General features: G+C 40.8%; 1 protein-coding gene across 3 annotated transcripts in view; it reads right to left on the reverse strand.

Annotated features, from left to right (window-relative positions):
* SLC1A3 (solute carrier family 1 member 3) overlaps window positions 1-24,443 on the reverse strand; it is a 74,677-nt gene that overhangs the window by 43,020 nt on the left and 7,214 nt on the right. Inside the window, exon 3 of one of the 3 annotated variants that reach the window (XM_046672403.1) lies at window positions 10,020-10,157. In XM_046672403.1, coding sequence (XP_046528359.1) covers window positions 10,020-10,157 — 138 coding nt within the window. Of the gene's footprint in view, window positions 1-9,125; window positions 9,196-9,577; window positions 9,670-10,019; window positions 10,158-24,443 lie in introns of those variants that run through there. The other 2 variants (XM_046672405.1, XM_046672404.1) reach the window with 2 other exon arrangements.

Here is a 24,443-nt window from a genome sequence, read left to right on the forward strand (position 1 = left end):
TAATGAATGGATAAATAAAACGTGGATGTCCATACAATGGAATATTATTTGGCTATAAAAAGGAATAAAATACTAATACATGTGACAATAGGGATGAACCTTGCAAACATTATGCTAAGTGAAAGAAGCCAGTCACAAAGGACCATATAGTGTATGACTCCATTTATATGAAATGCCCAGAAAAGGCAGATCTATAGAGAAAGAAGATAGATTGGTGTTTGCCTAGGGCTGGGGGAATGGGCTAACCGGGGGGTGATGGCAAAGGAGTGTGGGAATTTTTTTGGGGTAATGAAAATGTTCTAAAATTAATTGTGGTGATGGATGCACAACTCTTTGAAGGTACTAAAAACCACCGAATTACACACTTAATATGGCTAAGTTGTATGCATGTGAATTATATCTCAGTGAAGCTGCTAAAAAATAGTGCCATCGTGAAATAAGATAGTCTACCAGTACCAAGAAATAACTTTAGGGACTTCATATAAATAAAAGAACCCCTCCTTCTATTGTAAAAATAGGTTTCTATTGGAGGCCAGCCCAGTGGCATAGTGGTTAAGTTTGTGTGCTCCACTTTGGCGACTTGGGGTTTGCTGGCTTGGATCCTGGGTGTGGACCTATATACCGCTCATCAAGCCATGCTGTGGTGGCATCCCACATACAAAGTAGAGGAAGACTGGCACAAATGTTAGCTCAGGGGCAATCTTCCTCAAGCAAAAAGAGGAAGATTGGCAACAGATGTGAGCTCAGGGCCACTATACCTCTCCCAAAAAAAAGTTCCTACCGTTCTAAGGAAGAAGGGAAGGTTAGTGGTGGAGGGCAACAAGTATGCCTCTAGCAGTTGACAGTCTGATCCACATTGCTCTATATCCATCTTTCACATAAGGAAAATGTGCTCATGTGATGTATATGGCACTTTTCACGCACTTGACCTCACTTGGCAGTTGTTAAGTTAGTGTTCAGATGTTTATTTAAGGGGAAATTATATACTGACTTCAAGCCATGTTCAGATAGAACATCAGTGTTCTGTAAGCTAAACCCAAGTGTTTTCTGCTGAAATCAAATAATGATACTATGTGCCCAGTTCAGGGGGAAAAAATGAATAGATTAAAGTCAATAGATTGAATTCTCTCAATTTTAAGATCTTTTACTATAAATTTTTCTTAAGCCTTTCTTGCCTTCTACATGTTTGAATGCTAGCAGAAAAAGAGCTTGAAAACTATGAAATATTATACCTAAATGATATTAGAAAATTTGAAGTTGTCAATCGTGCTTAGATTTAATAGCTTATACTGTTCATGAAAATAGGCTTATAGTTTTTCTCTTATACTGCATATTTTCTTATAGTTAATATATTCCTATATCATGTTATAGAATCCAATATGTAATCATTTTTTAATGTACCCATAAGAATGTTATGAATTTTCCGTTTGTTATTCCTGAGTATGTTTAAGAACTACTATGTTAATATCTGGCTCTAAGACTATCTTTGGGGTCCATGCCAAAGGAATGCTTTCAGATATGTTATTAAGTGTAGGTGGGGGAGGGGGCCCAGGGATATTATAGAAGAGACCAGAGTGTGTGTGGATATAGGTAGATTTTTTTTTTTCTCCAACAGTACTGACAAGTCCTGGTAACATGGATGTCATGGATCCAAGAGACCTACAATCATCTTCCTCTTCTTACGGAACTCTTCCTAAAGAGTTCTTCACAGAAAGTCTTGTCTGGGTTTGGCAGACCCTCTCTCTCTCTTATATATACATATCTTTCTGCTGGTAGAAACTCCAGCATCTTTTCACTCGGCTTACAGGACACAGAGAAGTCTTTTACAAGGGAAGGCAGGCTCCCAGTCATTTCCAAGGCGAGCAGTTCTCCCAAAGCTGAAGTCCATTCAAATCAAAGTCAATGGACTGGGTGTCTTAGGGGGTGGGGTGGGGTAGGGTAGAGGTACTTTCATGTTTTGCTCTGTATATTTCTATATTGTTTTACTCATACAAATACTAAGCATTCATTTTATTTAAATGACTTTAAATAAAACCATATGGAATAATGAACCTAGGCTTCCAGGAGCATGTATTGTTGGGGGCCAGGGGAAAGCCAGGGAAGGCTTCCTGGAAGAAGGGGTGTGTAAACTAAGAAGGATCTGAACTAAATGGTGACATCCCCGAAGACCAATTCTAGAAAAAGTGTAAAGTGGTGGTTCCCAACGCTTGGTGCACGGCAGAATCACCTGGAAAACTATAAAGAAATGTCAATTTCCAAGCCCCATTTCAGACAAATTAACTGAAGAATTGGGGGGGTCGGGGCAAGAGGAGGTGGCATCTGGGCACTAGATTCCATGTTGTGTAATTAATCTGAATGGGACAATATGGGCTCTCAGAATGTGAACTCCAGAAGCTGGAAGTGCACAGATGGTGCCCCACTGCAGAAGCTCCCCCTGCCCCAGCCCCCACTCAATCTCCAATCAGAATTCATCGGTAACTTGCTCTCCTGGAAACCATTATCCTATCAACAGAAGAAAAGCATCCCTTCCCAACACTTCCCACAGACCTGCAGTTCCACAGTGGTTTGAAGGAAATTATCAAATTGGTAGTACAAGGGGAAAAAATCTTATTTTTCTTAGATGATAATTTAATTTTAAAGAAAGATTCTAAATTTTCTTTCTTTTATATACTTTTAAAAGACACTTTCAAAAATGTCTTAGGGGGCCAGCCTGGTGGTGTAGTGGTTAAGTTTGCGTGCCCTGCTTTGGGGGCCCGGGGTTTGCCGGTTTGGACCCTGGGTGTGGACCTAGCACCACTTATCAAGCCATGCTGTGGTGGCATCCCACATATAAAGTAGAGGAAAATGGGCACAGATGTTAGCTCAGGGCCAATCTTCCTCAGCAAAAAGAGGAGGATTGGCAGTGGATGTTAGCTCAGGGCCAATCTTCCTCAAAAACCAAACCAAACCAAACCAAACATGTCTTATAAACCAGAACTGATTAAAACCACAGGCTAATTTGAAGCTGCTGAAATTCACAGATAAGAATTCCCAACTCACACAGGCCCGAGCCTTCTGGAATGCCACGTCTCACACAGAACCTTGAGTCTAGGGCCTCTGATCTTTCAACTCAAGAACTGTCTACTTTTATCACAAAAAGTTTTCCACAAATATTCAATTCTGAGGGGTTAGGTGACCACAAGCTGAACTACTCTGAGCCAATGGTTTGTTGCAGCTGATACAACAGCTGACCCAACCTCAGCTGGCATTAGCAGAGGGTTGGGTCCTGGTGACCCTCCCTACCCAGTCATGTGACATCTGGAGCATTGGGTTCAATTTTGGGAACACAATGGGGTTCGGGGGAGGGCAACCAGGATGATGAAGGGCCTAGAAGAACTGGGCGCATGGGAAGAATTGGGGCACCTAGGCTGTGCTCAGGTGCCCTCCTGAAACCAGCTGAAGGACCATCATCCTCTGCTGCTCCATATGGTGCAATTAGGACCACTAGGTGGACCTTACGGGAGACAGACATCTGCTCAACAGTTTGGCCCATCGGAGAATGGAACTTCCAGGCTGCTGCTGACGGTCTGCTTCCAGGGGTGCTGAAGAGGAGATTCCCGCTCTGGGTGTCAGGTTGCACTATACTACCTCTAGTGCCTTCCACCTCAGAGAGCCTCGTGTCTCCTGGCTCCCCCCTTGAGAGCTGAGTGGCTCCCCTCAGAAAGGGAAAGTTTCTGTGGTTGAAATCCTGTCAGGTGCCTCATCTCTCTGACTTTCCATCTGAGATGCCACATTCCCCGGGGTTACTTTGCTGGGAACCTCACAGGGCCCCATCTCTGGCTCTTACTGCACTTGACGATGAAAGAGTCAGGTGTGAGGAAAACAATGCAGGAAAAAAAAAAAGCTCCTTCTTTCCTGCTGGTAGAGTTGTTCCCTGAGAGTCGGAAGAGGGATGGTTGCATTGCTCATTCCCTTCTCTGTTCCCTCGCTGGGGTCATCTTGCCTGGGTCATTGTTACCCTGTGATATTGCAATCACAAGTCTATCTCCCAACCAGACTCTGAACTCCCTGAGATCAAGGACCTTGTCTTCTTCATTCTGGTATCCTCAGGTCCTAGAAAAGTAGCTGGTCCATAAAAAAACCTCAACAAATGCTTACTGAATGAAATTGTCTGCAGTGGAAAGGTAGACATTTTCTGGAATAGCTAAACTTAAATGACTTTACCTAAACCCAAATCCACTTAAAAAAAAGAAAAAAATTAATTGCCCATATTTCATTTCCATATGATGCAAAAAAGCCAGACGATGGCTCAGATGGGTCTTCCCATGATATCCTACAACCTTCCTCTCTAGATGGACATGACTTAGCCTCCCTTCTCATGTTTGTGTACAGATGTAGAGAGAAAATAAAGAGGAACCAGCCTGTTGGTTTCAAATGAGCTGGGCTGAAGCTTCTTTCTGTCTGGCTTGTTTCCAGGCTGCCATGAAGTGTGTTTGCGTGTTGAGGCAGCGATTCCGTTTGGCTAAAGTTTTGGTTAGCTGGAAAGCTCCGCTCACAGCATGTATGCCATGTGTGGAATCTGCTGCCTGGTGGATTCCAGGGTGTCACACACTGGGGCTGAGTCTCTCAGGAAAGACTAGGCAGCTGAATAACGAACGAATGACAGTACTTAGAAGTAGGCAGCCGTGATGAGGTAATCATATCCCATGCTGCAGGGCAGAAACCAATCCCCCGCGGTGGCGAGGAAGGAATTCTCTCAGGCTCCCATGTTGTTACTTGATTAACTTCATGGTTTCTTTAATTTGCCTTCAATGGGAAAGCGACGGCTCCAAGGATCACAGACAAATGAGACGCGTGGAATCTGGAGGCTTAGTTCCATGACCCTGAACTGAAGTTCTCGCTTCTTGCTCTAGAATTTTCATTTATACGATGTGGACCACCACGACACTCATCGCTGCTGCTCTCACTGCCCATGGCTACCACCAATTGAACACACAGTGTGTGCCAGCTGTAAATTCTCATAACAACCCCATGACACAGGTACTGTGATCGCCTTCATTTTACAGAGGAAGAAAGGGAGGCGCAAAGAAATTCCTCTCCACCTGAGACAGATACTTGTTTTCTTCTTCAATAAAATGTATATGTGAGGGAAAGAAGATAAATCTACAGTCCCTTTTCTTGTGCATAAGTGCCTGGAGTATTTCAAATAGGTCTCATCTATACCCCAGGGCCATGGCGATGAACAGTTTAAAATACTAAATTTTTCTCAGGTGATTTTGGCTCTCATTTTTGCAAGCCCCTAACAAACCTTTCACATGTCCAAGAATTAAGAACTGTCTGGCTCATTTTTTGCCCTCTCACGTTAAATTAAAGACAAAACTTTAGATTACTCTTATTGTAACTGCTATTTCTCTGAAGCCAGAAGGCCATACTTTGAGGTACCATAGTTACTGTTTCTACTTTTATTTACTCGGGTAAAAGAGTCCTGCGCTGGTCCCCGCAGCTCCTTGGCCTTGACTATAGTTAAGCCCCACGTTCCACTGAATTCATTGGTCTACAGATTTGGAAGGAAGCTGCCTAGGAAATATGTGACATGTCATGTCACAGAGCTTGTCACGTGGAGGAGGGATTACAGGCAGGCAGGTGTTGTTTTGTTTTGTTTTCCTGTTTTTATTTTTTAATTTGTTTCATTTTGGATACAAAAAAGAATTGTCAGAGTTTTCCAGGAACAAAATGGGTTTCAAAGATCTTTTGTCCACGACTCCAAAAATCAGATTTGGGATGATGTTCTTAAAACCAATCAAATTATCCCTTTCTAGTTGGGAGCACAGAGGACCAGCCCTACTCCTTCAAAGCTAGAATTGGAATTTGCTCAGGTATTTTATATGATTTAAGGGGCACAGGGAAGCTCCTCCCTGCCCAACATACATCTTCTTGGGGACTATACTCTGTATTTATGTATCCCCTGTGCCTAGTTCAGTGTTTGACACAGTAAGAACTCAATAAACAACTGTTAATGAAGGAAGGAATGTTAAAAGATAAACTTCATTCATTTTGTAATCTTACCTCCAGTGTGCCCTACCATGGGCCCCAGATCCTGCTGCTACTTTGACTGTTGCTGTTGATACTCCCACCAACTCCCTTTTACATACAATATGCCCAACTCCACAGAGATTGTTTGTCAAAAGCTGTGCTCCCCACTTCCAGAAAACTGGAGACACAAAAGATACCTTTTGAGGTAAGCGATTGAGGAGGAATGTACACTTAGAAAGAGAAAAGAAGAAGGCATTAATTTTCTAAAACGATCCCAAAGTAAGGAGGTGATAGTTATGTCTACACAGCACAACCTGAAATGGAGTTTAATGTTATCTAGCAAATTTAATCAGGCTAAGCCAGCCAAAGCAACTCATATCTCTAGGGTGAAATATCTAGCTTGGCTGTCTATCCTGACCAAATCTATAGAAATTGGCACCAAACCCCTCTTTTACTATGTGGTGTGTTGGCACAGACATCTCTTCTTGCTCAAAAAATAGGTATTTGAGTACAAATCTAGCCCTTTAGGCCTTCTCCCAGCTTCTCTCTGGCAGCATTGTTCTGTGATTCAGGAATGCTAATGCACACCAACGATGTTTGGAAAGATTGGAATTTCAAATTCAGGAAATGGAGAACATGGCTTACAGGGGCTTTAGAACTCACCAACATGGTGTTCCAAGTACAAAAACCTAGTTTAGATTTTTCAGAGTTTAAACGTGACTTCAATACAATTAAATGTACAGAATCTTCTAAAAGAAAATGTCTATTCCAAGAAAGCAATAAGGATTTCATGCATTTGAACTTCTGTCTGCATGGGCCCAGGGACTTTTGAACTTAAGAGCACTAAGTCTGTCAAGCATTTTCCCCTTGGGAAATACTTTCCATGGGAGCATGACCTCGGAGTTCTTATTCTGGTGTTCCTGTTGGGTACACAAAAGACCAGCACAGCTGTGACACAACATGGTTATACCCAGAAGATGGAGAGAAGTTTTTCAATAGCTATTTGTTTAGTTGGCAATAAATGTGGTGGTTAGTAGCTGCTTCCATGTTGAGTTAAGCTTTGGTACAGAACTGTCAACAGTGGAATAAGGCAACATATGAAACCCAGTGATAATGCGATGGATGCACAAGCTTAGCAATGCATTTCTTATAATTAATGGCATCCATTTTCAAACCTGAGTTCCAATATTGGTAGCCCAAGGGTTGCATGGGGCTTCCAAATATGCTTTATTTGGCTTGCAGTGTTTTGTTCTGTTAACTGCATCAACAATAAAAAGTCTAGAGGTTCTTAAAAATTTTGGATTTCTGGATTCACTTGAACAATTGGGAGATTTGGCCCTTGTTGACACACGGTAACAATTGGCTGGAGCTAATACTTTTCAGGTCACAATGGTCTCCATGCCTCCCTCTGTCTACACTATCCTGCAGCTGGATCATTTTCCATTTATCATCACACTTGTCCCTGTTACTTTTCCTGTCTAAGAGAAATAGTTCTCTGTATCCATGACTCTATCAAAGTAGTGAAACTTTGATAAAAAGTAAAAAAAAAAAAGAAAAAAAGAAGTAGCCTGAAAGGGCAGCTTCATATATATAGATTCATTACCTGCTTGGCCACTCGTGGCATTTGAGTTTGCTTTTCCATTCTAACATAGTGGAGCCTGACTTCTTTCCTTCCCGAAGCAAAACATTCTCAGGTAACATCTCCTAACATACACAGGGGTCCTCCAAGGATGGGTGTCATTTGCAGAAGTACTCCCTCGTTCCCATTCCCACTGGGTCATACTCCACTTTGGCTTAGAATCATTGTACTTAAAACCCTGAAGGAAATTCTTATTGAATCAATCATTCATTCCAATTGATCATAAGTATCTAAATTACCATGTAGCTTGGAAATTACTCCTTTGAGACTAAGCCTTAAAAAGATCTTTGACAAACTAAATTATGCCCCTTGTCTTAACACTCTCCTGAAAAAGAGCTGAGACTCTCTTAATGGTCCCAAGTGGCAACATTCCCAACTTGCAATTAGGCTACATTTTAAAAGTTCATTTTATATCGGTTGCTTGCAGCTTATAATTCCTTTCTTTTTAACAGAAATATTATAAATGTTCATGATTCCTCTAAGGTTTACCCACAAATTTCTTTTTAACCATGCAAAAGGGATTGCATCATAGTGTTTTTTCCTGCAAAATTACTCAACGAAAGCTCTCATTCCTTCAATAAAGTTGATGTGTTAAGTATTAGAAAATACCAGGAAATGCCACTTCAAGGCAACTGTCAACTAGAATTTCTACTGAGAGGAAGCAACATTTTCTCTAATTGTACCTAATGAGGGCTTTCCTCTTATAAAGGGTAACACAGTGGGTTTTTAGCACAATTACCAGAAAGCAGAAATCTCGGAACACTGCTCCTACCCTTGAAGAAACAGTATAAAAGGATGCAGGACCCCTCAGTTTGCGTCCAGGAAAACTACAGATACTCAATTCAGACAATAGTCAGTAGAGATGAAGAGGGACTCCTTGCTCTTCACTAAATAAAATGGCAGACGTGAGTTCTGTCCTCTAAGCGCTTATTGCAAAGAACTTGTTTCCCAGAAAAACAGCAGCACGTGGATAACAAAAGGAGGATGTGCCCTCACATCAGCATTAATCTAGCTTCTGGGTTAAGAACTGTGGTTGCTATGATTACGCCTGGTCACAAATGGGCCAGGCCAGTTTCAAAAACAAGTACCCCAAATCATCCTGTCTACATGATTGTTTTATGGGCAATTCATTCCTCCAATGGGAGCTTCGTGTACATGCAATCACGTGTTTAAAGACCTGGACAAGTGGAAGTCAGCAGAGATCTGCAAGGCATTGAGGAAAAATTTGACATAGCTCTGTCCAAGTAATGGCTAGCCCTCCAAGGTATGTAGTAGCCAGAATCTTGCCCCATGACTTTTGAGTTGTACTATGAAGTTCTTATCACACAGAGATCTTTAAAGGAGATTATAAATATCCTTGAGAACTCCCTGGGAGGGGAAAAGATGCTCAGAGCCAGCTCACATAGAGGCCGAGTGATCTGCCTAACAAGGGACAGTGAGCCAAGGTTGGAAAAGAGAACAGGGTCAGTAATACCTGAGTTCTGGGCTTTAGCTACAAACCCAGAAACCATCCTGTTGGGGCAGTGTCTATGGACATTCCTTCTCCAAGTCAGAGATGTGCTGTGGGGAAAGAGAAGAGTGGGCAGGAAGGAATGTACAGTAACATTTTTCTGCAACTTCCTGGCTCTGTTTGTTTTTGTCAATCACATATACAAATGACTCTTATTTCCCATGTAGGAGTAAATTATCTTGCTGTCATAGAAAACAGAATTCTACCCTGCAAAGCTTCCACTCATTGAAAATCCAAATGTCAACTGAAAAAATATCTGGATGGGGAAATCTCCCACCCCCTCCCCATTCTCCCACCAGCGTAAAAGGTAACGGGGGTGGGGGACAACTGGAGAAGGAAATGAAATCATGCGGGTTCACCAGGAAAAGACAAAGTGTTGGTAGCAGCAGAGTTGGTGAGTGTGTTGTGGGCATTACCTCTTGATGAGGCTTCCAAGAAGGCTCCCGCTCAAGTCCTGGTGGTTCTGAGAACAAGCATTCTTGCATCAATAGCTAATAGGCTGTCCAACCAGATGTTATCTGGGTGGGATAAGAGGGTGAGAAAACAGACCTGTTGTACGCTGTTGTCAACTATATCGCTGTGGTCAGAGAAGGCTGGTTGTGTAGTGTTTAGCAGAGCACCTCGTTGGTAGTGAGGCAGACCAGATTACGTGGCTGTTTAAATCCGTTTCCTCTTGTGATTGGTAAAATACGAGAGTTATAATCATTCATGCATTACTAAAGCCTCCTTTCCATCATTTTGAAGGGACTTTTTTTTTTCTAGAACAGAGCATGCATCCAGCAGAAACCTAAAGCATTTGTTTTTCTAAGCGATCTTTTGCAATAAGCACACTTAAAAAAAAGCAACTGCATATGGTACCTGTGACAAGACTGGAGATGATAAGTGGTAACACCAGCATCTGTAACATCCTCATCAGAAGTTCCCCAGGAAAGGAGAAATACTTGACTTCCCGGTAGCTCATTTTATATGGTCGGAGGGTAAATCCAAGGATTGTACCTGAAGGGAAAAAAAAAAAAGAAGAAAAATTGAGTCTTTTTTGAAACTGAAGTAACAGTCCTAGAAAAATGAGCAAGTATTTGGCTGGTAATCACTCCTCTCTGACAAGAGTAAATTTATTTAAGCAGCAAATATTTGTGCTGCTTTGGGAGCAAGGGCTGTATCTATCTTTTTAGTCGTAGTCTGGAAGGGTCTGACTGAAACCCGGGCATCGAGCAGAACTTATAGAAAAAATGTCCCTGGTTATAGCAAACGAAAAATTTCTTTGTCTAACTGAAGTGCAGGGAAGCAATTTTGACATGGCTCAGTAGAGAGTTACGAAGACTGGGGCATAACCAGGAGACAATTCATGTACCCGTGAACGAGGCAATATGGGAAAAAAGCCTCATAATGAAATTCCTTTGTAACAACAGATGTTAGAATTGCTAGCACAACTACTTATAAAGGGTACTGCAATTTTATTTTTTTTCTAATTAAAAAGATTCTTGTTCACACTGTTAATACATTTTCATCATCTCCTGCTCTGCACACACTTTCTGTCTACATGGTCTTGATATTGCCTTGGCAACTCTATTGTACAGACTTGTTAGTTGCTGGCAAGAGAGGACTCTAAAATGAGCAGAGACTTTTTTTCCCAAAAATTTTCCCTGAAAACTTAGCGGAAAATAGAGGAAAGAGAAAGTAATTTTCCCATTAATTTTCCTTCTTCTCCTGGAACTTTAAAATACATTTTTTAAATGATAACTTTATATGTAAATCAAATTATGCAGGATACCTTTTGAAATGTTTGGAAATTAACAAAGATATTGAATAAATTTACTCCCTCTCCCATTTCCCTAATTTACTTTTCCTGCTCAAGAAAATGTACTTATTCCATTATTGTAAATATTTTCAAAATTTTTGCCCTGCTATTACTAAAACATGTGAGTTATAGAGAAGTAATGAGTTATCTAGAAGCTAGAGGTTGGAGAAGGGGAAGAGAAGATTGGTGGGACATAAAGTTTTTCCAAAGGAAGCAAACAGTCCTTTAAGAAAATGGAATCACCCTAACTGCCTATGAAATGGGCTTCTTCTCTTATGAAATTGGATGCAAAGTTCTTTTCAATTGTCACTGCAACTCTGATTTCAATTCTTGGGTCTCAGCACCCATGAAGTATCCATTCTTTGATTGCATACTGTGATATTCCAATTAAGAGCCTGAAGCTATTTGACTAGAAAATCCAGCTGAGTCAGTTTTCAGGGCCTTCAGAAAATGTTTATTATTTTATTCCAATGTAACAGTAATATACCCAAGAGAGAAAAATTGATTTTGGAAATGTAGAAAAGTGGAGGCAAAAGCCTGTCCATATTGGTTCCACTGCTTACATAGCAAACAGCTAATGTTTACGGAGCTCCTACCATATGCTAGACATAGTTGTCAGTCCTTTACTTGTGATAGTAAATTTAATCCTCACAAAAACCCCAGGAGGTAGGTACTATTTTACCCCCAATTCACTGATGGAGAAATCTAACCATAATACACTTAAAACTTGCCCTATTCCAATAGCAACTCAACATCAAAGTCAAATAGCTACTCAAGTGGCAGAGCTGGGATTTATGCTTAGGCAGTTTGCACTCAGATCTCACGTTCCTGACCACCTCACATACTCTCTGCCTCTCCAGTAGAGCAGAGACAGCCACTGCTAGTGCTTCAGTAGGTTTCTTTCCAGAGTGTTCCCATACAGAGTTAAACATATGGAAATCACGCAGAATATACTTTTCTGTATATGGTCACCATAAACTTCACTTGTAGGCCTCATGACCTCAGATCCAATGACTGCATCAAAATTTACTCAATACAGGCTTTGCTGTTGAACGTTTAGATTGTTTAGCATTTTTCATTTTTATGAAGAACACCATGATGAATACATGAAGGCTGTTTCATATCTAGGAATACTTTTTTTTTTTTAAAGATTTTTTTATTTTTTTCCTTTTTCTCCCCAAAGCCCCCGGTACATAGTTGTGTATTCTTCATTGTGGGTTCTTCTAGTTGTGGTATGTGGGACGCTGCCTCAGCGTGGTCTGATGAGCAGTGCCATGTCCGCGCCCAGGATTCGAACCAACGAAACACTGGGCCGCCTGCAGCGGAGCGCGCGAACCTAACCGCTCGGCCACGGGGCCAGCCCCTAGGAATACTTTTTTTAGTATAGTTTAGAGAGATGGAAACAACGTTAAAGAATATGACTACCTCGATTCATGTTATCAAATTGCTTTCCCAATTGATTGGCCCAGCAGTTTAATGTTCCATTAGTGAATGAGAAGGCTTTATATCCTATCCCTCCAGAAGCAGAGTATTGTCAAAAAAATTGTTAAAACAAGCAAAATTTGTGAACGTAGAGTAAGTGGTATGTATTTTTGTTTTCTTTTGAATTTACTTAATATCTAATGATGCTGACCATTTCTTCCAATTGCATTTTCTCTAAGCATTTACTAAATCCTAATAGTTTAAAAGTTTATATATGTGTATATATATATATATGTATCTATGTATTTCGTATAGATTCGTTAATAATTAAGACAATTACCCTTTGCCTATGTATAAAATAATATTTGCTACAACTATTTTTTTAATTTGTTTGCCATATATTATCACATTAAAATATACAGGTATTTTGCATTTTTAGAAAATAATGTTTGCACATCTTTTTATTACGTGACTTCTTAAGAATTATAAACTTTACCTCCCCCTCCTAAATTTGATAAATCTTTAACTCATTTTTTCTCCTTTGATGGTTTTCTTGGTTTGTTTTAAAATATTGAACGTTTAATCTCCCTAGAACTTGGTTTGGGGAAGGCATTTAATTCTGATTGTCAGTGTGCATTATTTAACACAGCAGCATCAAAAGCACATATGAATTACAAAAAGCTCTGGTTATATCTTGTTCTTTCCTACTTGTTCATATAAAGGCCAAGGCACACTCAGGTAAGTGCTTCATCTTACAATAAGTAAATAAATAAGTAAATATTTATAAATTTTACCTTACTTCCAATTAAATGCAATTTCACTGGAATTGATTATGTTTTCTGATCTTTAATGCATTTAAACATCTGTCATTCGATTGTAGCAAAAAATATGCACAGTAAACACAAGAAATTCATTTTGGTCATTTGGAATTTGAACATATCAAGCTATTAGAAATTTTAGATATCCCCCAAGTAACAATTTAAGACTAGGTTTGGTTTTACAAGTTCATTTCTAAGTTGGCTGTTATTCAAAATGTATTTACTCATATACAACAATATTTCCAAGGGTGGGCAGGATCCTGGCAAGTCCAGAAAACCTATTTAATGTATAATTTAGAAAAAATTGATAGATAGCTGCTTTACTAATGATATAGGTTCTAGGAGCAAGAAACAAGCCAGTGTAGATGAAGGCAGGGATGATTCTTTCTAAATACCAGGTGCACTTGATTCCATCTCCCAAAGTCTAACCTGTAGCAACACTGACTCTCCTCTCCTCTCTACAGTCACATTGGCTGCATCCAGCCTCTTTCTCTCCTTGGGTGTTCAGGTTCCTTTTCTCCTCTTCCCCCATCAAACCCTGCATTTACTCAGTGCAACCAATTTTCATGTAAGTGTTAGGAGGGAAAGTAAGCCAGTCCAGTGAATGAATTCTGGGCAATGTATGAATGAAAAAGGCTTCTAACTCTTCAACCTACCAAATAGGTATCTAACAGAGCAACAGCAAGACAGTCAGGGAAGCAAAATCTCAAGAGGTCGTGGTACTTTTCTCCTGTCTCCATCCAGTCAATAAGCTGGTCTTGCTTAGAAGTGTAGTCCTGGCATCAGCTATTCTAGGATGCCTCAGTTTCTTTACATTCTCCAATACAGAACCCACATTTTCTAAAAAGTTCTTCTTTATAGTGGAAACAGCAGAGGGGAGACGTCATTTTCTTATAAGGGATAGTCTTAGGTCAAATGGCTTGAAGAGAGAAGTTGTTTGGAGGGATAGCATGTTGTAAATACACTTTGAATCAGTTTTGTCCCTGACTATGCTTTGGTCTGTTTACTATCTTTGGGTTTAGCAGCCATTTCTACTCTTGGGAAAGAGGAGATTATGTTGGGGAAGTGGAATATTTATTGAGCCCTTACTATGCATTAATGGTGGCATGATCCTCATCTCAACTTTAAGCGGTAGATATTATCATGTCCATTTTAAAGATGAAGACACTGATGCTCAGAAGTCAGTTAACTTTATCAAAGTTACAGAGCTAGCAAGGGGTTGACCTGGGGGATTCTAAACAAAGCCCAGCACTCTTTCTATAACACTTTAATGCCTCTCAAACACAGACACATCCTTGCAGCCTGGGCTTGAGAACAGTTCTCAAATGAGCCTGGCTCCTGAGTCTTCAGCATCTCTAACCCCTAAAAGGTAGAAGCACTTGAATAATAGGCTTGGGTCTGTTAGAGATGCCCCAGAGGTGCCCAGCATGTCTTGGAAGCCACTATAGGTCTTCTTACTTGTTGAGGACCTTAAAATACAATTATTAGTACCAGGTCACTGTTTAAAATGGTTATTCTAAATCCTCTTTTATGGAATGATTTAACTAAACATATAAAATTTATTAATTAAAATAGCCTGCCTTTTCTCTCCATGGCACACATTTTAATTCTTGGAAACTGTCGATAACAAAGGTGGAGAGGATAGTACATAAAAACATGCTGCAGGTTCCCATGCTGAATGACAACAGCCAACAGTGCTCAGCACATGCAAGATGCCAAGTCCTCCCAAGCACATCACCTCATGGACACCATGAAGGCCAGGGCTAGTAACATCCACAACTCACAGATGAAGAGCCAGAGTCATTGAAAGGAGAGGTAAGCTGCCAAAACCACACAGATGGCACAGGTTGGAGCCATGGTTGACGTAAAGAGGGGTCAAGCTGCTTCCCCAAGGCCAAGTGAGTGGCTGAGGTGGACATCACACCTACTGTCCAGTTCCAGGCCCAGACTCTCCCCACTATGCTGTACTCACATCCTCGCAATAGTCCCACTACTAATTTAAAGAGCCCAAGTTAGTACACGATATTTTGCCTATCTTTCTGTTCTATTTTTAATTAGGTTAACTAAATGTAGAGCTTGAGTTAGGGAAAGGTTTTGTTTTGTTGCTTTTACTTAATGAAGTCAACCTCTAGCTTTTTTCAATTTATTTGCTGAATAAATAAACAAAAGACATTCTTCTTCAGCTTTCTGCTTTGACAGGCAGCATTAGAGGTGGATCATTGTGATAAGGTCAGCCCGCTCTCAGCATCAAATCAGGAGGAAATGCTCTGAATGCAAAGATTGCTTTTTTGGGTAAGCAGTTCAGGTTTCTGATTGCATTCTAGCCCAGCAATTAAAAAAGCCTTCCCTGAAACACGTTTCCATAGCCTGATAGGCAGACTTCTCAGAGCCCTCTACACTCTGCCCTTCTGACCAATTAGAGGTATCTGGGCGAGCAAGTCCTATTTCCCTTTGGTACAGCAGCCCCCTGCCTCTGCAGAGCTGAGCTCCATTAGTGGGCGCTTATTTGAGGCACATTGATTGATGTTCCCAGAGCTAATAAAAACCTTCATGGCCGCCAGATCTTCAATGGAAAAGAACAGATCCTTTATTATTGATTAAGCTGCAAAAATAACAATAAAAACCAGAATAACTTCCAGCAGGATTTGTTAGAGCTGAAGCAAATTCTGCAAAGTTTGCATCTTGGTGACATTGTGTAATACACAGATGTCACGAGCAATACCCAGATGGCTCACTCTCTGTAAACCATCTTACATCATTCCTGCTTTAGTATTTTAACAAGATTTCTAGAATTTAGGAGATATCTTAACTAGAATGTCTAAGGTGATCAAAATGAACTGTGCTGGTTGGATGCTATGAGCAAACATGCATTGTTATTTAAATACTTTCTCTCTCCTGATGTGGAAAGCTCAAGAAGTGAGTTCTTCAGGGGTTCACTGTTTCCCCTGGGGAGTCTACACAACAAACACTTCTTTGGAAGATTACATATCACTTCGCTTTCTAAACTAAGACACAATGTGCACACTGGAGCCTTAGAAAGAACACACCATGGGCTTGGTTTTGAAGGCCAAAAACTCACAAGTTAAAAGCTAGACCTACTTTAAGAATTTGGTCCATATTTAATCTGATGAAATTATTGAAAATATTGAGAAGCCAGAAAATATCTGAGTAAAAAAATGAAGCACAATTTGAACCAAAATTTGGACCAAATCACCCACTTAACTTTGGTAAATGTTGGAGTTTGAAATAGTAAAATTTTACTAAAGTTTTTACCCTGTCTCCAAACTCCATCATGAACAGCTTAGAAGACCAAAAAGCCTTCTAGAATTATTACTCACAATGCAAAATTCTCCAGAAAAAGAGATGATGCCCCCAAAGAGCTCAGATGCCAAAAGAGAATCTAAAAGTAATAGTGGCACTGATCTTGAGAGAAAGACCTCACATTCTGAGGCTGCCACAAGAAAACTACCAAACACCCATCCAGAATGAGCCAACTAGCTCTTCTAGCATTTACACTGCACACCAGTCAGAAGGACACCCAAACTCATACCCAGAAAAAGCTTGACCTGCAGATCTTTAGCCATAAAGGGGACCATGCTGTCTACTTGTATGCAATATGGTTCAAGAAAAATAAGAATATCAAATATTTTTGTTGATAACATACTGCTGGTTTTATGTGACATAATGCTACTATTTCCCAGGTAAGATCTTTTCCTCTTGTAGCAAAAAAACAAACCTAGCACTACTTTGTCTCAAGGTTACAACAATCCAGTGTATGATGTAACAAAATCACAGGAGTGACATCCATCATCTTTGCCAAATTCTATTGTTTAGAAGCAAGGTCACAGGTCCCTCCTACACTCAATAAGTGAGCTGCATTTGGCGGTTGGGGTCTGTCTACCCTGAAAAGGTCTCTAGGCCTCCTCACTAGGCTGCTTTAAGGTGCTTAGTGGTCTCCTCACTACTAAGTGTGGCGTAGACACACTCAGAGAGAAGATGCTCTTTAGATGTTAGGTAAATGAATGATGCTAGGATTCTAGTCCCAGCCCTGCCTTTAACTCTCTATGTGACTTTCCCCATGCCTCATTCTTTTTCTTTTCTAATTTATGAATGAAGAAGGCTCCAAGATTTAAACATCACCCTCCTTATGGCCTGGACTATCACAGTAGCCTCCTACTGGTTTCCCTGCTTCCACTTTGCCACTCTCCTCCAGTCTATTCCCAACATAATACCCAAACCTAGGTCAGAATGTCACTCCTCTCTGTTCTCTCCACTGGCTCCCCATCTCCTGTGGAGTGAAAACCTAAGGCCGTGCAATGGCTGCACCCGGCCTGCTTCTCCAGCTCCACTATCCTCAGAACTCAGCTCCTACGCCAACGCACCCCACCCCCCCCAACATTTGCCTCACTGTTGTTCCTCTATCACCTTAGACATGATTCCACTTTTAGGCCCTTGTAGTGGCTTTTACCTCTGCTTAGAGCACTCTTCCCAGATACTCACAAGGCTTACTTCCTTTAAGACTTAATTCACATGTCATCTTCTTAATGATGCCTACCCTGAACTTTCTTCTCCCTTAGCTGGCTTTATTTGTTTCAGTAGTTCTTATCACCTTCCAAAATCCAATATAATTTTCTAATTTATTATACTTGTTGTTTATTGTTGTCTCTGCCTGCTAAAATATAAGCTCCAAGAAAACAGTTTTTTTTTTTTTCACTTTTGTTCACTGATGTATATTAAGCCCCTAAAACAGTTCCTGGCACATAGTAGTGCTCAATGTATTGCAGAATGAATGAATAAACAGCGTGACTTACTCTCTTTCGGATGACCAGTATCCACTGGTGCTTGGCCTCCAACTGGTTGTGAAAATGTTTCTGGAATGGAGGAATCACTGCTCTGTGCTCCACAGCAAATCCTTTCCCCCACTGCACTCTGTGAGCAGAGCAGCGCTCCCTAAGGAACATCCCCTCTCTCCCAAATGGTGACTTCTCACTCATGATGTGCGAAACTCGATCTTGACTGAACTACAGTTTCTCAATTGTTTAGATTCACAAACCAGGAATGAGAGCTCCTGGTCCCTATTTCTCTCACGAGGCAGGTTTTTTGAACATAAAGGAAAGCAGGTGTGATGCTGTAGAAAGATCATGGGCTGAGGGTCAGAGATGAGGGTTCTGGACCTGATACTGCCAGTAAATTATGCCAGTGGATACCTACTTAAATGATTTAATCTTCAAATCAAACCTGCAGGATTTAATGTTATCATCTTATAGATGAGGAGATTGAGCCCCAGAAAAAAAAGCCATTTTTCCATTGGCCATGGCCAATACATGGCCAATAAATGATGTTGGCAGAATGGAGTTTTAAACTTAGATTTGCCTGTTTCCATAGCCCATATCTTCAAATCACAAAATCTCTTTGGACTCCTTTTTTTTTTTTAAATCTGAAGAATGGGAGGGATAGATGGGAACAAGCAGTATCTAAGATCCTCTTAAATTTTAATATTCTCAGCGAAATGTCCTGAGTTTAAAAGAACCATGTAAACCAAAAGCATTATAAATCTTAGCTGCTTTATTATGAATTTATCTTATCTCTTCTAATGAATGCTAATGTCCTTGATTCCTTGATAGTGCTTGTAAAAGCACTTAATAAGTCAAAAAACACTTTATCACTTTGGCTATTACAGTTATTATAGCAGTGATAAATAAATGAAAGGCAACAGGATTTATTGGAGTATATGAGGAAGCTATTTGGTTAAAACTAATTTGGCCTGATCTTGTTTTTCCAAAAGGGCCTGATGTGGCTGTTGAACATGCATTGCACATCTGCTTTAAATATTTACTATGTCCCAAAGACAAGAACGATGCCCCTAAAGATAGGGATGTAACCTCCCCCATATTGGCATTTCCTTTAGAATAATCATCTCTCCCTAATCTAAGGATTAATTACTGACCTGCTGTGCTCAGCTTGTGACCACTGACCTGCTGTAATCACTGATGTGCTGTGGCTGCAGAGCAATCTCGTGACTATTGTAAAAGGGACATTCCTATCATATGTGATATACGCTCATTGGTCCAAGATGGTATATAATCACTCTGTATATATATCATCAATTTTCCTTGGGGAAGGAAGGCCCAGGGCTAGTCCTCAGATCTGGCTCATAATATAATCATCCCAATTTGGATTCATAGATTGATTATGAATTATTAGCATCAACAGCAGGTACACAATAAATAACTATTTGATAGAGCGAAGGAAAGTTTTTGTTTCAGAACTTGGCTAGATTGTGGCCCAATCTGGAGATATCATAAGCCTGTCTCACGCCAGCCTGATGAAGCTGGTGGACGTAAGGTTCCATTAGCTTATTTTTACACAGTGGGCAAGGGCATATGGTGAATTTACCTGCCCAAGAGGTCTGCCGGTCCCTGGTCTTTTGTTTCAGCCCAAACTTACAGACATTTCCTGGTGAGAAGCTACTCTGTATTTGAGGTAACCCTCCAACCCTTCCCAACTCCTTTGTTCCCACATCCTCCAGAGATTTGGGCCCTGGCTTGGCTCATTCTTTTGTCCTTTGGTATTTCCTGTTGCTGAAGGTGGGAAATACCTGCTCCAGCCTTGTCCCACCAGTGATGCCCAGAGGAACCAGCCTTGGGCGACTCTGAGAGAGAATTGTAACGGAAGAACCTTGGAGTTCTGAAAAGCCTGGTGATTTCTTCCTAAAACTGCACTAACATAAGCTATGTGAAATAGCAATTTAACTTACAAATAATCCCACAGGTCTTTTAAAAGTCCAATCTATCAGCATTTAAAAAAAATGTTCTATTTTAGAAACATTAACTAAAATCATCAGAACCTGTTGCCTGTTTTTGGTAGAAGAAAATATTGTCATGGGTGAGTAGAAATCGGAAATGAAGTATATTTAAAATTTTTAAGGTCCCCTTCTGCCATTTGCTCGTGTGTTAGCCCACGCAAATGGCAAACCCTACTCATCCTTACCTTTGGCAGGGGCAGTAATGGAGCTAATCCTTTTAGAAATACCACACTTTAGGAGAGTAAATTAGTGCAACCTCTAAGGGCCACAAGTTACAATACTTATCAATACCTCAGACATGTATCCCCTTAGTCTCAGCAATTTCACTTCCAGGGCTGTATCCCACAGATATACTTTGCCTGGGTGAAATAACTTTCGTACAAGATTATTCATGAAGCCATTTAAAAAATAATATCTAAAGGTTAGAAACAACTTAAGTGATCAATTGGGAATTGCTTAAGTAAATTATGGCACACCCATATAATTCCGCCCCAAGACAGAATGAGGGGCTTTGTTATGTGCTAATAAGGAATCATACCTAAGGGATATTGTAAAGTGAAGCAAGATGCAAGAAAGCAAGGTGTAAAGCAGGCTATACACAGTAGGCTGCCATTTGTATACAAAAGGCAAAAAAAGGATAAATCTGTACTTATTTATATACTCATAAAATAACTAAAGTCACATAAGAAACTGATAACAAGGTAAACTGGATTCCTGGGGGACACCAATGGGTGGGATGCTTTCATTTTATATTCTTTTGTACTTTTCGACTTGGGGCAATATAAATTTATTTTTTTCATGAAAAATTGTAGGCCATTTTTCTTTGCTTATTTTCAAAAATGGCCTACGACCTTTTTTCTTACTGACTGAATTCTATTCTACATCGCTTCTGTTAGACACCTGCATCTTTCTAAAAAGTCACTTTGGATCTGGCTTGCTTCCTCTCCAGTCCTGCTTTAATTTGCCATAACAGTGAGTTTACTTAATTTGGGACATGGAGAAGGAAGTCACTAGTTTGTGCTCAGATTTATAGTGAGTGGATCACTTTCTGATCAAACAGCTGTTTCTTTTGGAGGCAAGGAAGTGAATCTGAAAAAACTTTGAACTCAATCGCTATCGGCTCCTGTGCTGCTCAACCAATGAGGCTTTGGAGTAACAAGTGTACCAAAGCTGCAGACGCACATTGAAAACCACTCGGCAAAGGTGGCATGGTCTTTTCATCATCCATCACATTGTGGAAAGCAGTGCATTGCCAGAACTTACAAAGCTCTGGGAAGTTTAGAGGATCTTAGCTTTGTTTACATGACTACTTCATTTGCCTTAAGAAAGCAAATCTAAAAAGACAAAAATTAATATATAAAAAGGAAGACAACTTTGGTCACAGGCAGTCTCTTAAAAGACTCATAATTTCCTTCTTGATGCTTTACCTTCACATCCATCAATAAGCTGAAGATATCACCAAGCACATGTATCCCTGGGGTTTTGCTTTACTTACTTTAAAGATGGAATTTCAAGCGATGCAATGTGTCTAAAAGCAGGGGCCATCTTTTCAGGGTGAGACGGGCAGCAATTGTCCATCTCTACTCTCATTAGGGATAAATGAGCTTCATCTTACAAGATTCTGAATAGAAAGGCTCTCACTAATAGCCTGCTGTCTACTCTCTGGGAAGCCGCAGCAGTCTGTGGTCGGAATCATTGCTGGAGAACTGGAGAAGTCTCTTTGGGAACAAGAAGAATGGAGTTGCCTTCTCTGGAGACAGGAACTCAGTCTTGAAATTCAAAACTTAAGTGTGCCTTTTAACTCGTTGCTCCTAAATTTACCTTCGAATCTTTGATACAATACATAGAGAAAAGAAAGAGTGCCTTTCCCCCACCTTGTCTTAATTCATGCAGGGTATATCTTCCTTTATCTAGTTTTGGGCTTTTTATTCTTCTCTTTTTGGTTTCAAAACCACTTGAGCACATCTCTTGATTGGGCACAGTGATGGGAATATTTTCCAGCTGGGGAATAAGCTCTGGGCAATTTTGATAGCACTGAATCTTGACGTAAAACTCATAATTTTTATACTCGGTGAGCATAAAGGCTACATTTTGTGCCCTGAAGTGTTCTGTGTGTGTTTCCTCATCTCACAGCAATGATACAGCTCATCTAGCTGCCAGACCAAATACCTGATGAATGATGGCACCCCAGTGTTCCATAAATATCAAGTACTCCAACACCTGGAATGTACAGCTTGGAAAAGACGGAGCTTCCATTCTAGTTGCCTCTTCCAAACAGTGTAGGCTCTTCACAACCTTGTTTACTCTAAAGCAAAAACAAAAGCCCACATTTTTCCTCCTCTGATTTGTGAGAGATGAGTAGAAGACTGAGGGGCAGCGTGGCTTCTGCAGAGGTGTACCTCACTGGTGTCCTCAAACACTGGTTAGAAAACAATGATCATTACACCCAGAGTCAGGAACTTGATGGTCCTCAAGAATTCAAACCAACAGAAGGAGGTTGCTTGTTAGATTGAAGAGACTGGCTAGAATGGGTTGGGAGATATCAGTACGGGAAATAGGTCTTTGCAATTGTACAGTGTCATGGACTGGAACTTGTGTATCTTATTCCATATATTCTGATGCTTTAGAGGAAGGCATTTAGACTTAAAATGGTAGAATTTTGGAGTTGGAAGCAGATATTAGTCCAAACGTATTTTGCTGATGAGGAAATATGAGGCCTCGAGATTTGTCTTAAATCACAAAGTGAGTTTGTTGATGGCAGGGCTGGGTCTGTAACCAAGACCTTTAGACTCTCGATGCTTTCTCAGCTGCATTCCAGACATTTGCAGATACTAATCAGAAGGGGGATGGACTGGCCACGGATTTACACTGTTACAGAGCGCAATGGGAGAGCGCTTTGTAAAGTGTAACACGGCAACAATGGAAGGTATTATTACTGCAGGTAATTGTTCTGAACACACCTGCTTGTTTCCATTACCTACTTGAAAGAAACAAACTTGAAATTGCCTGCTCAGTTTTCTTATTATCTGAATTAGCAGGAAGAAAATAGAGCAAAATAAAATCTAAAGATAATCTTAGAACATTAAGCCTTCTACCCCCTACTTCAAAATAACCTTTACCAACTTTGTTAGAAACTGGCAACACTTCTCCCAAGTTTCCAGAACCCCTCATCTTGCCTGCCCTCCCTCTGATGAGGGTGGCAGTTAATGAGCAGTAGATACCAAAATGCTGGAGAAAAGGAGAGACCAGGGAGGTGATGAACTCTCAACGGTCCCAAGTGGTATGAACAAAAATGTACTATTGAGTATGTTAAAACATTTATTGAAAACATTTTCTCAGAAACTTCTCATTTTCGGGAGAGAGACATCTACTGTCAGGCACTCCCTCCATTGAGCAGCCTGTGTTGTGATAACAACTGTCTGGGGATTACTTTCTGCTTCGGCTCAAGAGGCCAGGTAGGTAGGGGACAGATAACGATGGTATCACTTACTCTGAGGCTTTCCATCTCCGCCTCTCAAAGCCCTTGACAACTATTAAGTCTCTTCTTACAACTCTTGGCTCTCTTCTCTAGCTAGGGAAATAGAAATGACTTCTTCTAGAGCTAAACCAGGTGACCATCTTCTCCCTTTCCACTCCTTGTCCTCCTCATATCCCTGGGTCTCAGTTCTCTGGCAGATCACCATCATCAAATCAGTGTGTATTTTCACTTGGTGCCATAGCAAAGACAGAAGCAAAAGACGAGGGGTTTACAGTTTCTTTGGACACTTTACCTGCCAAGCATTTGAGGAAATTATTTATGGTTACATGGTTATAAGGGGCAGAACTGCGATATAAACCTTGGCAGAGAGGTGTTATAATTATTCTATTTTACACATGAAGAAACAGAGGCTCAGTTCCAGAACTGGGACATAAGCCTAAGTGTCTGACCCCGGAATCTGCAGCTCTGATCCACTCTCCTATACCGTAATGGACTATTCCCCCACGACAGGAGGCAGCCCCCTGGAATGCTTTTGGAGAAGTTGGGAGAGGGGGCCGAGATCCAAGTGTGCCATGAACACGTCAGTTATTTGCTATTGCTGTCCCCAACAATTTTTCTGTATTTCTACCTCCTGGTGGAGAAGACGAAGCAGAGAAAAATCAGACTCTAGTCCTTACACCCTATCCCTGTGTCACTTCACCAGAGCAGGGCATTGAGAAGCCACTGCTTCTCAGCTCCAAAGGCCTAACCCTTCCCTCCCAGCCCTCTGCCTGGGGAGCCTGCATGAGTGACAGGGAATAGCTGAGCTCTGGTAACACTTGGAGGGCCTGCCTAGGGAGCCACCCTCCCCTCAGCTGCCTGAAGCTCCCTGTCTCCCTTCTCATTTCCAGGAAGTGTTGAAGAAATCTATTCACCATCCCTGAGCTTCCCTGTCTCCTTTCTCATTTCCAGGAAGTTTGAA

This window comes from Equus quagga, chromosome 9 (assembly GCF_021613505.1).
Source record: "Equus quagga isolate Etosha38 chromosome 9, UCLA_HA_Equagga_1.0, whole genome shotgun sequence".
In the NCBI taxonomy this organism is placed as follows: domain Eukaryota; kingdom Metazoa; phylum Chordata; class Mammalia; order Perissodactyla; family Equidae; genus Equus; species Equus quagga.